At 50.3% G+C, this 14,870-nt stretch overlaps 1 protein-coding gene across 6 annotated transcripts in view; it reads right to left on the minus strand.

Moving 5' to 3' along the window:
* Window positions 1-14,870, minus strand: part of Tox2 (TOX high mobility group box family member 2) — a 127,977-nt gene that overhangs the window by 97,391 nt on the left and 15,716 nt on the right. Inside the window, exons 1-2 of one of the 6 annotated variants that reach the window (XM_021239065.2) lie at window positions 4,065-4,360; window positions 3,791-3,907 (exon numbers count right to left, since the gene is read on the minus strand). The exons of 3 other annotated variants lie outside the window; for them this stretch is intronic. In XM_021239065.2, coding sequence (XP_021094724.1) covers window positions 3,791-3,907; window positions 4,065-4,196 — 249 coding nt within the window. In that variant the 5' untranslated portion in view covers window positions 4,197-4,360. Of the gene's footprint in view, window positions 1-3,790; window positions 3,996-4,064; window positions 4,361-14,870 lie in introns of those variants that run through there. 2 more of the 6 variants (XM_004858201.4, XM_013077102.3) reach the window with 2 other exon arrangements.

Genomic DNA, 14,870 nt, shown 5'->3' on the forward strand with positions numbered 1-14,870 from the left:
ATGAGTGCTTCCCAAGCAGACACTCTATTCTCTGGTCTTTCAGCAGCCATGAGAATAAAGGTGCATCACCCCTGGGAGGGTGTCCTCCAGGGCATCACAGCATGGGTAAGAGGACAGGACATGGACAGAGGGGGTGATCAGAGAAGACGTCTAGACAGCAGTGACATCAGGACCATGCCTGTGAGAATAAGCAGGAGTCCGAGGGGTACAGGAAACACACTCTAGACAAAGGGGTCTGCAGACAAAGAATAATCGAGGGATTTGAAAGCACAATGGGAGAGAGAGGGCATGACTGTGGAGGAGGCAGAACCCTGCTGGCTGTAAATATGAGAAAGTTCTGATGCCCAGCCTTCCAGGAAGGTGTACTAAAGGTTTCAAACAGAACTGGTAGGTTATAGGGGCATCCAACAGAAGGCCTTTAAAGGCCTAGGAGAAGGACAGGCACCTCAGGCAGCTCCCAGAGATCTGGAGGGCTGCTTGAAAACAGACTCTAAGGGGAAAGGTGGAGGCAGGGAGGCTGGGAGAAGGGCTGATGAGATCATTTGGACAACAGGTCATAGGGGAGCAAAGAGACACAGTCGTTCACTGAAGGTACAGCCAACCACATGTGCAGGTACTGAGGCAGGGAGAAGGCTCAGGAGGACTCCAGATCTGTGGCCTAAGCAAAGGGTGAACGGTCATGATGACTAGGATGGGCAAGATGCGGGGGGGGTGGGGGGGTGGGGTGCAGGGGGTGGGGGTGAGCCAGTGTGGGCCAAGAGAAGCCACTCAGAGGCACTGTCTCCTAGGGATGAGCCCAAAGAAACAAGGATGAGCCAATCAAAACTGCCTTGGGTGCTAACTTCCTGCTCCATCATTGAAGGGCTACTGCTCCCAGGGCCCTGTTGTTCTTCAAAGAGAGGTAAGCAAGCTGCCTACAGGCACACAGCTAGAAATCCAGGCTGTAAAACTAAAAAACCCAGACCCACTGATTCCTACTCCACTGCTCATCTCCATGACACCCAATAGGAGGACACCCTGAGGGTCTCCTGGAAAATGGCTCCCTGGAGCATAGGAGAAGCTAGTGGATCTACCTTTGATTCTGTAGGCCTTCACTAGTGACTGACTGCAGATGTGAACATTTACCGGGCCTTTGGCCAGAGATGGTGACCCTGGGAGCTGCCCTGGCTGTGCCTGAGTTGCCTCCTTGGGATAGCACCCTTCTTCTGCTCCTAATTTCATTAATCATTGCTTGGTTAATGCACAAGGCAGCAGGGGGAGTCATCAGGGACACCTCAAGCCCCAGAAAGGATGTTAATCTTGAGCATGGAGTTTGCTCTCCACTGGAGGCTCCCACACCCCTGCTTTTCAACACAGCAAAACAAGAGGAGCTGGGGGACCAGCCTGAATTATGTTTCTAAGGGACTCAGTGGCCAGATGAGAGTGAAAAACTTGCCTGAGATCATCCAGCAATGACACACCGGCAGGAGGACCCCTATAAGTTGGGCTCCTTGTTACTGGATACTGTCCTTCTTCCCATAAGTGTTTAGTGGGTGCCTGGTACATGCCAGCCTTATGTGCAACAGACACCCTAAGCCCTCACTAAAAGCTCCCAGGAGCCAGGCATGGTGGGCTGTAGTCATAGCTACTTGGGAAGCTGAGACAGGAGGATCACAAATTCAAGGCCAGCAACTTATGGAGATCCTGTATCAAATAAAATTTTTAAAGAGCTGAAGATGTAGCTAAGGCTGTGGTAGAGCATTTGCATAGTGTATGCAAGGCAATGGATTCCATCTCAAGTACTAAAAAAATCCTTCTCTGGGTCCCTGCCCCAGGAAGGGAGAGCATGTTATTTATGGAGCACCAACAATGTGCTTCATACTGTAGATCTTGCCTCATGTAATCCTCCCTAACAACCTGCCACTTTGTAGATTGACAGGTAAGGTAACCTGCCCAAGGTCACACAGACACCAAGAAACAACGATATCTCAAAGCCAGGTCTTAAATGGGGCCCAGTTTCTGTTCTCCAGGCAAGGAGCTTACACGGGATGGCAATTCTCTAGCCACTCCCCCTCCCTGGGCCATCTCCTTCTCTCCTAGGGCATCCTCCCCACCCCAGGCTCCCACCACACAGGTTATCAAGTGTGGTCTGAACATACTGGTTTACTAGGCAGCTGTTCTCCCAAGACTCCACTAACACACAGCTGCTGGCCTATCTTCAGTAAGTTGCTCAGGAAGTGTTAAAACTGAAGGTCAATCCATTTCAAGATGGCCAGGAAGGCCTTCAGTGAACTCACCCTGAGCAGAACAGAGCCTTTAACTCTAGGCACTGGGAAAGCTCCCAGCCACACACACAGGTGCACACACAAACACACACCCTGCTGTGTGCCTAGACTTCCTCCTGAGCAGAGCTGATGCCATCAGTCATTTGTTCACTCATACATTCAACATGTACGAAGGTCCTACCACTCACTAGGCCAAGGGTGTGGTGGTGTGTACCTGTGTGTGCACTTACATGCACGTACAGACAACCTTTACAACACAGGGAAGTAGGAATCAGTGTTCTTGTTTTATGGATGAGAAGACTGAGACTCGGAAGGCTTAAGGTGCTTGCCCCATGTCACAGGCTGTACTGGTGACACAGCCGAGATCAGAAGGCAGAACCTGACAATCATTTCCTCCCGGCCAGCTGGATGACTGCAAAACCTTCCCTAGCAGCCCTGGGCCTGCTGCCTCTTGCTTGCTCTCAGACCCAGTGGGGATTAAGAGGGAATCCTTCCAGGAGACACAGAAGCTGCTATTTCTTGGTCTCTCTGTCTCTCTCTGTCTCTCTCTCCCCCTCTCCCTCTCTGTTTCCCTGGAAGTTCCAAACGAGAAGAGCAGGCCTGGCCAGGCAGCTTCTGTTTTGGGGACACACATGCATGGAGCCAGATTTCCAACAATGACTGTGATAAATCAGAGCACCAGAAGAGGTCGGGCCTCCGGATCTGATGGGTGCAGAGCTGTCAACAGCAAGGAGCCCCACCCCTAACTCAGCTAACTCTGGGCACAGCACAAGCAGCCTCCCCAGGGACAGCTGGAAAGTGCCATTCCTGCTAGGTGTCTGCATGCAATAGCTCTTCTATTTATTATGTGGACATATCTGCCCCAAAGCTATGACTGTGTCTTCCTCACCTGTTGCTGTCCTTTCTTCTGCAAAAGAACAGTCAGTGGATGGAGATCTCAACTGGTTAGTTTTCAATACACATACTTGACAAAAGGAAAAGTAGCAAACACCAAATGGGGGGAGGAATTTTTCTCAAATCCCCAATCTCCAAAATTCCAATGGAAGAACAGCCTAGACTTTGTTCCTGGAGATGTTCCACTTATTCCTCCTGACTCCTGCTTTCATGCAAGGCCCATCCTACCCCCTGGCCCAGGTGCCTTCCGGGCTCCTACATACCATGGACTATGGCCATCACAGTTCTCACAGGTCCTGGTCTGAGGCAGGCAGACACCCCGTACACCCAGATAGGCCCCCTGCATAAGTGCTGAATTAATGAATGCTTTGGGGCACCCTGGGGACTTACAATCCTCTGGACACCAAGACCAGAGGCTGACCCTGCTCTGTAGAGCCAATCCAAATCATCCCCAAGATTCTTTTTCAGGAAGGAGCTGCCAACTGCAAGTCCTGGACCCTCCAAAGCATCTTCATTCTAGAATGTAACAGGCACCAATCCAGGTCTCTGTCCCACCCAGCATCATCCATCTTCACCCTGCAGCGCCAACCTGACCACCTCCACCCTATGAGGCAGCGGACACCACCGCTTACCTTCTGCAGAAACACACCTGCAATGCACCAGCGTCTTCCAAGTAGAAGGAGCCCGACTCTCATTCCACAGAAGCCCAGGCAGCGAGAGAACACGCCTGCGACAGCCTCTGTGCGATTCTGCTGCATAATCAGCAGAGAAAGAGAAAAAATGCCAGAAATAGCAAGCTTTATAAGCCCTCCTGACAACTCTTGGTCCTCTATTGGCTGGAGGCCCGGCACACCCGCCCCCCCATCCCATTCCTACAAGGTGAAATGGAAAAACCTGTTATTTAACCTCTTTTATCAAAATCCATCTTCTATCCCAAATTGGGCCTGCGTGTTGGGAGCTCCTGGTGGCAGTCCCCACACCAGATCTCAGGGAGCAGAAGGGGAGGCAGCCCCGATATATAGAACAGCTCTGCGTCATTTGTGGCTTCAGAGTCGTCCCCACTCTCCCACGCTGCTTGGGAGCGGGTGCTGCTCTGGAAGGACCTTCGGCAGGCAGTTTGGCAGCACCTGTCAACCAGCAAAACCTGCATGCAGTTTCATGTGGCAATCAGACTTCTGAGCATCCATCCTGCAGAAATACCTGCACTCAGCACAGATGTGTGCTTGAGGATGTTACTTGTTACAGAGCATCGGAGGCAAGCTAAGTGTCTGATGCCAGGGTCTGGCTGAATAACCTTCGTTCTATGGCACGCGCTAAGATGAAGATGGTCTGTAAGGTGCTGGGTTGGAACTGGTTGAGAGAAGGAATCAAGGACATGGTCTGGCTTTTATAAAAACAATAACTGTGGGTGTTTGCATATGCATTGTAAAAGGTACCACGCTGTTAACAGCTGTTTCCCTAGGGAGCAGGAGATGGAGGTATTTTCAGTTGCTGCTTTTCTCTTTCTCATCTTGTTTCATTTTTTTCTTTTGCACAAGCATGTATTACATTTGTAATTTAAAACTAAAACATAGGCGCCTCCCCTGGTTCTTTCCTACTCCTCTGAAGCCAGCAAACCAAGGGCCAAGGTCACCCACTACAAGGCTAGATTGAGCTTGGGCCAGTGCTGGCCCAGGCGTTTGGATACCACAGTGGATCCCTTCTTGGCCCTCATATGAATGCAACTAAATGAGGGTTTGGTGAAGAATGCAGGATTTGGAACAAGAGAACTGATTTCAAATTATAGCTCTGACTCATGGAACAGCTGGCTTCCCTGAGCCTCAGTTCCTTCATCTGTAGAGTGGGGAGAAGGGCACCTATTAAGTGTCATGTCCTGTTCTGAGTGCTGTTAAACCGATTTTACATTTGGACATGCCAGGAGTAACAAAGGCTCCGGGAAAGCGTCACTATATCCAGGACTGAGCAAGAAGAGTTCTGGGAAACGTTCCTATTACAGATCACTTACAACAATAAAAACTAAGTGAAAAGAAGCGCCAGGGGGCAACAAATGCCATATGATAAAAGGGGCTGCTCTCTGGCGTGTCTGTAGGAGAAGGGAGCCTTGCAGAGAGGGGGATTAAGAAGCCTCCAGGTAAGAGGGGGCCTGGCTTCTGTGCCTATTTAGCCTTCTGTGCTCTTCCCTCCACCTGAAATGCTTTTCCCCAGCTCTTCCCTCAAACAATGTCCTGCTCCTCATCCTTCCCAGAGCTCTGCTGAGCTCTGCTGCTCCTGTACTGTTCTTCACTGCACACTGCTCAAGCCTGGAGCTTCCGTGTGTCTGAAGGGACAGGTCTTGTTTCTACGTTTGCTATTCATCTTCCTTGCTGCGCTCTGAACTCCTCAGTGGCTGAGACCATGTGCCTTGTTCATCTCTGGGTCCCAGCATGAGACCTGGCACACAGTCTATGCTCAACGAGCAGAAAGTGTACATGACCTGCAGGTCCACAGCCAAACCCAAGCTCAGGGAGCTCGTTGAAGAAAAATGAGGTACAGATTTTGTACCATGATACAAAGATCGGTGAAAATTTCAGACATACTCATGATTTAAAAGCATATGCACAAAGCTATGAGTGTCGTAGAAGAATATTTATATAAACTTAGGATGGGAAAAATGTCTAAGTCCAAATTCATATGGACAAGGATATTATTATCTCATTATTTATAAGAACATGGAAATGATAATAAAATCCATTGATATGGGATTGGTTAAATAGATCACAGTTCTCTGTACAGAGGAATGCTATGCAGCCATGAAAAAGGCCTGGCATTTATTGATGTGAAATGGAGCCCATATTGTTTGCTGAATGTAACACTTGCTAATCAGAAGTCAGAGATTCTGAAAAGTTAAAGAAATAACTGATTGTCATAGAGAAAGCATGAAGGTAAAGATCCTTCCATTGTCTTTTATTCAGTCATTCACTCATTCATTCACTCAACAAGCATGTTCTGTACCCTCTGCCTTCTCCCTGCTCCATGGAGGTCTCCAGATACCATTAACAACGTATGAACAGGACACTGTCATTGCCTTCAGAGGCATCCTGGTCCCCTAGATGAGAAATTATGGTGTCAGCAACAGTGCTCATAGCTAGGGCCCTTGGAGCGGTGAGCGAGGGCTTCATGAAAAAGGCACTGCTCAAGCTAGGATTTGAAGGAGAGGCAGAGGTTAAGTGTACAGCCGCACTTTGACTCACAGTGGGGTTAGAACCAGAGAGACCCATTTTAAGTAGAAAATATTCTAAGTCAAAAATGCACGTAAGACACTCTACCCTGCCAAACATTGTACCCCAGGCTACGTTAAACATGCTCAGAACACTTACATTCACCTACAGGTGGGCAAAACCATCTCGGACAAAGGCTATTTGGTAATTAAGTATTGAAAGTGTCATGTAATTTACTGAATACTGTACTGAAAGTGAGAATCAGAATAGCTGTGTGTCTACTCCAAGTATGCCTTCTACAGAATGCATATCACTTTCATACCACTGTAAGTCGAAAAATCCTAAATCAAACTATCTTGTGTCAGAGACTCTGGATACAGAAGGGAGGATTTTCAAGAGGCAGAAATGGGCCAATCTGGGGCAAGAACAGAAGTCCTCCCGCTGTTCATCCAGCACTGAACTCCCCCAGGGATGAGCAGCTCAGGAGTCTGTCTGCAGGAGCTCAGCCCAGGGGCAGAAGATTCTGGTCTTGGTTCTTCACCTGGGAGAACAGCATCCTGGGACTGTGTTCATGTAGGTGGCCAAGAGCTTCTGGACTGTGCCTTGTCACCCTGAGCGCACCAGCAGGCAGGACTGGGACAGGTGCACACACCTGGCAGGCTGGAGAATGAAGCTGGGGAAGGTGAACTCCAGGCATGGGACTTAACTCCAGACCCAGCGCTCCTCTGTTTGCATTGAGCATTTGGGCCAAGACACCTGGTGTGTGCTGGAGGGGAGGTCTCATCTCTATGGACCCTCTGCTCAGCTGTTTCAGGGAAGGGCCCCTCCAGCTTGAAGGGCCTCAGCATTTTCTAGTTTTAGTTTTCAGATTCTGAGGTGGCTCGATGGTTACGCTTCAAAGCAAAGAGAGATGACTCAGCTTCCTGTGGAGGAGATGCAGCATTCTGGAAAAGGTATTTTAGCGTTAATGCTTTTTTCTTCTTGGCTATAGAGGTAGCTCATTCAGGCTGCCTGAGTCTCTTAGAGTTCAACTGTTCCCAGACTGAGGGACAGGGACAGTGGCCAGGTTCTGGGGCCGGGATTTGAATACTGGCCCTACCCTCACCTGTCCAGACACTTGGATAAAATTATATGCTCTCCGTGCCTCTGTTTCCTAATGAATTCCCTAGATGGGAAAAACAGTTCTTTCTCAGGGTTACTGTGCAAAGCAGTGTCACCTATGCAGAGGCCCAGTGGCCAGCACAAATGAAGGGGCCCAGAAACATCACTGTTAAGCACAGTAGTCACCATGCTGAGGTTCTATGGAGGCTAAATAATCTCATTTAATTCTCACATCTTCACAGCACAAATCCTCATTTTATAGATGAGAAAACTGAGGCTCAAGGGAATGAACTGATCTGAGCTTCTGTCTTTGCATTCATGAGGGCCTGTGCACACACCCCAAGCCAACTTGACAACCAAACTGTATGAACTTTTTCCTCTGACACTGTCAGCAGCTAGGAGCACACCAGCCTCTCATTTTCTATCTGCAAAATGGGGACAAACATTTTGCAGTCATTAAGACAATTCAGTGAAGCTTCATAAACCTTCCACCTCATCACACTATTCCTTCTTCTGGTCCAAGGAGGGGTCCACAAAGAGCTGAGTGTTCCCTGGACGATGTCCCCAAGAGGGGCACGATGCTGTTAAGGACCCCTCATCAGGGGTCTAGAGAAAACTCCAAAGCTGAGAAAGTGTGCAACTCATGCAAATATCAAGGACATACCTTGAAATGACCCATCAGCCAAACGGCCACCCCTAAACCTCTGCCCTGACACTAATTTGAACACACACACACACACACACACACACACACAGAGCATGGAGCAGGTGAACACAAGGTAACCCACGACAGCCCAAAGCCAGTTCCTGCCCCCTCCCTTGCCTCACCCTGAGGCAAACGCTGATGCTGACAGAGCAACCTTAATAGTAACTGACTAATTTTACACCCTGTGATTACCAGGGTTGATTTCCATGGAACCTTCCTTTCACAGCACCAAGAACCACTCAGGAGCGGTAATTGCCAAGTTCAATTTTAGCTCTGTCATGCCCAACCATCGGTGCTAACTAAGGCGCTGCTTCATCGCCAGGTAAGCTGGTAATGAAGTCGGCTTCACAGCTTCATTTCACAATATTGTGATGCCCCGTCAGCACCTGTAAGTGCTGAGAAGCTGCGAGCTTCCATTAAACAAATCTCACCCGAGGAAAGTGACTAAAGCCGCTTTGGGAGTCTACAGGGCCCTGTCTGGATCCTCATGCCTACTGGGATGTTGCAGTGCCGAATCCCACGTGCCTCCTTCCACAGAGCATGGTGACCAGAGTGCGCTCCACACACACAGGATGCCCTGATCCTCTGCAATCGACGCCATCCCTTCCTCACCCTGGGGCCTGGCCAGGTCCCATCCTGCTGGTGTTGATCCCCAGAACACCTTCTGACATCATTTTCCAGGCCAATCAGTAATTTTCTTGCCAAAAAAAAAGCAACTCCACGCCTGCTCTTCCCATTTAAAAGCCTTCATGGGCCCCCACTGTCCTCAAGGTGAAAGTCCTCATAATTATTTTCTTTTAAGGCTCCTTGTCACGAAGCCTGGCCAAGCCCTCAGACTCACTGCCTCCATCCCTCTGTGTTGGCCCAAGCCCCACACACCCCTGGCCCACACTCTCCAGGAAATGGGCCCCTCCAACCTCATCTTCCACAAGGCGTGGCTCCCTGTCCCTTCAGCAAAGAAGGAAACCTCTGGAGAACATCTGGGCAAAATCCCTATTAGTTCCACTGTGGCAACACTGGCTGGATCTTCGGGCCTCATCACAGAAACTTCCCACATGATACTCTATAGGCACTTAGGAAGCACGTACTGTTTGCCAGGCACTGGCACTGTCTCCTTTTGAATCCTCAAACAGCCTAGCAAGATAAGATTAAATGCCCTTTTTTTCCAGGTGAGTTGACAGGCTCAGAGAGGTTAAGTACCCTCTGGGGAACACTGTTTCTAACTGTAGGGTCAGAATTCAAATTTAATAACAAACACAAGACAGAATCCTCCTGTCTGAATGTGCAGGTAGACTTGTCCCACAGCCCCCCTGCACGTCCTCGTTTGTGGGACTTCTGTACAGTGCCACATGCTAGCCTCATTTTGTTAAAATGCCTCACTGAGGCTGGGGCTGCAGCTCAGCTGCAGAGTGCTTGCCTAGCACGCACGACACTGTGCATTCAATTCCCACTGGAGAAAAAAAACTCTAATAGAATGCTTCATTGTCCTTGGCATCTATCCTATTATTAATCTGCACCCCTCACCCCACACACATATGCCCTCCCTTTCCCAGTTCCCACAGCAGAACTGGACTTTGGGCACTGCACAGTGTGCGTGGGTTGACTATGGGATGACTTCAGCTTTGCCTAGAAATTAACAAGAACTAGAACTGTGTTTCATCCTTTGTTTTTGCCCAGCTTCTCCTGTCCCAATGTGATGAAATCCCTGCACAAACTCTACCACAAATGAAGTGCAATTATTATCTCTATTTTACAGAGGAGGAAACTTAAGCATGGAGAAGTTAAGCAACTTATTAGTCTTGCACAGCAAGTACCAATCAGAGTCAGGATTGGAATGAAGGTCCTGTGTCCTCCCATGCATGCTTGGTACCATTGTGCTACACTATCAACCTGTCACTATCTCCTTCGTTTGACAGATAAGGACACTGAAGTTCTGATAGACACTGAAGGTCTGCCCAAGCTGGGTCCTGGTCCAGTCTGGAGGGCTGCACACATAGAAAGTAAAGCCCCATTTCAACTTCTTTCTAAGGTAAGAGCATTTCTGGAGGCCAGGGCCAGTCCACTCCTGCCAAGGTGCCCAAGGGAACCACAAGGGAGAAACACAAGTGCTGCAAACCTGCCAGTCTTCAACCCACCTCAGCTGCCCTCCACCACCCCCTGGACCCCTGGTGCTGGAGCTGGCATCACAGGCCACCCCTACATGGGGAGCTGACAAACGCTCTTTTCCCTGCACAATGGCAGCTGAGCCCCAGCTAAAGGCAGTGTGGAAACAAGTTCTGGAGCATGAAACATAAGGTCAAATCTGAGTTTGGCCACTTACTAGCTGTGAACCTGATGAAGGGTCTGAGGCTCTCTCTGTCAAGGATGTCATTCCTTGTTGGATGTCTGAAGACTGAAAAGGCCCCTGGCCATCCCTCCCAGAGCACATTCACCTCTAGATCATCCTGGCAACTGCTCCCAGCATATCCATCAGGAGACAACACAGGAGGAGTAGGACAAGGAACTTTGCTTCATCTTATCTCATTCGAGACATGTTTTTTGGGGCAAGTCTTTTTTTTTTTTTTTTGGTACGGGGGATTGAACTCGGGTCCTTGCGCTTGCAAGGCAGGCAGCAGAACCACTGAGCGAAATCCCGGCGGCCCTGGGGCAAGTCTTTAAAACTAAAATTAATAAGACAACTTGGAACTAACAGAAATCCAAAGTCAGGAATGAATTTTCTAGAAAGGGAAGGTCTAGGGGTGCCTGTGTGGCACCCTGCAGCGGGGGAAGTCAGAGTGCCTGAATGTGAGACGAGCCCTTCCCTTGGCCATCACTGGGATGGCTCAGCCCATGTGACACATTCTGGTTGCCATGGTTTCTGTTTGTTCTGGGGAAGACAGCTCCTCTGCCATCCTGGTCCTGGGAGGGGAATTGTTTGTTTCACTCACTGTGTAGTCAGCGGGGTCCCCACATTGTCCTTGGCCACCCACAGGCAGGAGCCACTGTGCACATGGGCAAAGGCTCTAGAATTCACTCAGCGCCCCCAGGCTCCTCTGCACCTGGCTCGCATCATGGGACTGGACCCCATTTCCAACCGAGAAACCAAGACTCCAGGCTAGGTAGCAACTTCTCCAGAGTTTTGGGGGGACATAAGCAAGGAGCTGAGTTTCAAATTTAGGTTTGTCAGATTCATCCTGTTTTTCTGATCTGTTCTGGCTCATTTAAGATCAGGATCCTGGCTTTCTGTAACCCCAGGCCTTTCCCAAAGCCTTAGAAGAGCGTACTGGAGCCTCTGGGGACCCCAAAGGCAGCACATGGGTGTCAGCAGGCAGCTCCCCACAGACTTGATGTCTGGCTTCCCCTCCCAGCCTGGCACATGGACACAAGAGCTGGCTGAGAGCTAAGAGCTAAAGGTTTGGGCTGGGGAGGAGAGTTGGGCCCCCAGGCCTTCCTTCTGGGGACCTTCCAAGGCCACTGGCCCAAAGCACCAAATTCAAGCCACTTTATCCGGCACACAGCCCCAGCTCATCTCGTCCACAGTCCTGTGCCCCTGGTGCTCCTCGCTGCCCCTCACCCTTGCTCCAGCTTGCCTGCTCTTGTCCTTTCCAGGGCTCAAATCCCCCTCTTCCATAGGGATTTCCTGAGGCCTCACATTGAATCCTAACCTCTTTCTTCTCCTCAAGTCCACAAAACCAGCTGCCTCGTGTAGAGCTGCCCATGGGAAGGCCTCACCCTACCTCTTACCTGAAACTACATCTCACGGGGCTATTCAAGGACAGCTGTGATCCAAAAGTTCCTTTCTCAGCCCCAGCTGCTGGCACTGGCACTTCACTGAGTGCTCCAATGTGCCAGGTCCCTCCTTCCACAGGGCCTTTGCATGTGCTATTCTTTTTGTCTGGAATACTTTCCCTTTCCCCACCACCTAGCAACTCCTAGTCTTCCTGCAGTTCTCCTACTGACCCTCATCAGACCTGTCCTGCTTCCACTCTGTTTCAGCACATGATTACTCACTGGATACAGTAGAGGCCACAAAAGTACAGCATTAGTTCTATCTTGTTCACCCAGAGTCACTGCCACGGTGCATGGCACACAGCAGGGGCTCAATAAATGTGTGTTGTCCAAAAGAGCGACAGCAGCTGTGGTCAATGACAAAGACCACAAATCGTCCCACCACTGTCTATACATCCTCTGCACTGTGATGTGGATGCTCCTCTCAAGTGGGGGAATCTATTTCTTGATAGATCTATTCAATTCCATGCATTGAATCTGTTCTTGGCTATGTGACTTTATTTGGCCAATCAGACCACAGCAAATGTGATGCAAGCAGAAGCTTAAAAAGCTCCATGCCCTCTTGCTGACTGGGAAGCCTGGGAGCCCCAGGGGGACAAGGCCAAGCTAGCTCGCTGGGGGCAATTGGCACAGCTGAGCCACCAACTGCCAGACATGTGAGTGAAGCCATCCTGGCCACCCACCTCCCAGCCAGCAGCTGGCTGACCACACATACCAGAGAGCGTCTGCCGAGAGCACCAGCCTGCCAGAAAGCCCTTGGAACTGTGAGCCATGGCTGCTGTATTAAGCCACTGATTTGGGGTGGCTTGTCAGACACCAAAAAAACAGCAGATGCAGGAACTAATAGAACATTTGCCATGATATGCTCACAGCCAAAGACATGTGGCTGGTCTATGCAATGTCAAGCTGAACACAACAACAAAGGCCTCTCAGAACTTGGAGAGCAGCCATGGAAAGGGAGTCAGGCCCCTGGGGCTGAGCCCTCCTGACCCAGAGAAGGTGGGCACTTGCCTCTGTGCTCAGGTCTCCCCGTCTCTGCAGCGGGAATAGCACATCCTGGGCCAAGTCTTTCCAGGCGGGCTGGTCTGAGTCTAAATTGGGAATACAGGTGAAAAAAATCATCAAGGGAGCTGAAGATCCTGCATGTGTGAGGACATTTGGTGCCAAATGAAGACCATGACCTCAGAGCTAGGCAGTTTCAGGTCCATGATCCACTCTGTGCCTTACAGGCTGTGTGATGTTATGCAAGTCTCTCAACCTCTCTGAGCTTTCAGGTGTCATCTATGACATACTAACACATAATCTACATGGCTGCTGTGGGAATTGAGTAAGACAGTTTACAAAAGACACCTAATATAGTACCCAGCACATAGTAGGTGTTCGATAAACAGCATCCACCCCAGGGCACCCCACCAGTGCTGTTTACACTATCATCTGAGCCCCACTACCCAGCTTGGCAGCTACCAAGATCAGTACCTTGTGCCAAGTTCCAACTTGTGACTGCACCTTTCATAACATCCTCCACGAGAAGGGCCTGCATGAAGATGCAGGAGAAAGAGCAGGACAAGGCCAGCTTCCACTGGGAGAGAAAACTCAAGAGTGGGGCAGAGTGCAGATGACTGGAGATCGCTGAGAGCTGCATCCTCAGCCAAGCCCATGTCCATCTGGCTCTTCCTCCAGTCACCGCTGACACACCAGCGCACAGCCTGGGACACAGAGGGTGGAGGGGCCGGCACGAAGGCTCACCACAGGGGCAAGGTGCCCAGGTCACCTGAATCCTGGACAGCAGTACAGTTAAGCACACACAGCTCCCCAGTACAAGATCCAGACCCCACTGTCTGGGGCTCCATGTCCTCCCATCGCTTCCACAGAGCCAGTACCCATCGCAACAGGTCTGTGCTTGTTCCTTGGCCACAGTGTCCCTCCCCCTTCTCAGTCCTGCTTTACATGATGAGGTTCCTTAGGAGGAGAATGGCACGCTCCATGACAGCCTCAGGACAAGGACCAAAGACCAAGGGCTAACCACAACCGAGACCTTGTGAGCTTCAGCCTGAGCTGTGCCCAGAGAAGAGAAGAGGTCTGCCCAGAGTCACACAGCAGCCCACATAGAGCTCTGCCTCTGGATCCACACCCTCAAGGCCACTCTCGGCAGAGGCCTTGTATAGATGCTGACAGAGGGCCCGAGTTCCACCTGTCCAGGCTGTGTGCCAACTGCCAGTGGCCGTAACTCTGGTGCCCTCGCCTGCCCCTCTTCTGGGAACTGCCCAGGCAGACAAGAGGAAACACAGCGGGCATCACCCATCCCCCTCCCAGCAGCCCACACCATGACCAGTGATGGGAGGAAAAAGGTCCCCAGCCTGGCCTCAGGATGGAACTCACTCAAAGGTATCATTCATACTCCGGGGCTCCCATGGGATCAGGATGACTCCCTCCCCAAACCTGTCTTGCCCTCCACTTGCTTCTCCTGAGACCATTTTCCCCCCGAGTCTCTCTCACTAGAATCCTTTTCTCAGGCTCTGCATCTGGCAACTCAGCCTAACACAACTGCCTTGGTGCTCAAAGCCTGGTCCTTTTACCAGCATCATCCAGACCTTTTGAGGAATTCAGAATCTCTGGCCCCAGACCTAATGCATCAGAATCGGCATTTTAACAAGACCCCCATGGGATCCACATGCACATTCAAGTTGAGAAGCCCTAGCTTGAAGTATGCAGTTTCCAGTTACCAGTTGCCTAGAGTTACCAGTTACCAGTCACTTAGCTTGAAGTACACAGTTACCAGTCTACCCAGGGATCAGTGAACTAACATGGGTTTTGGCCAAACCTTCCTGTCTGTGGAGGTGATCATGTGACTAATGCCATATAACTTACATGCTACAATATGAATATTTGGGTGTCCCAAAATTCTTTGGTTGAGATCCTGATGGTATTTGGAGGTGAGAT

This window comes from Heterocephalus glaber, unplaced genomic scaffold (genome assembly GCF_053883595.1).
Source record: "Heterocephalus glaber isolate CG9 unplaced genomic scaffold, H.glaber_assembly_v1.0 deba00001673, whole genome shotgun sequence".
In the NCBI taxonomy this organism is placed as follows: Eukaryota; Metazoa; Chordata; class Mammalia; order Rodentia; family Bathyergidae; genus Heterocephalus; species Heterocephalus glaber.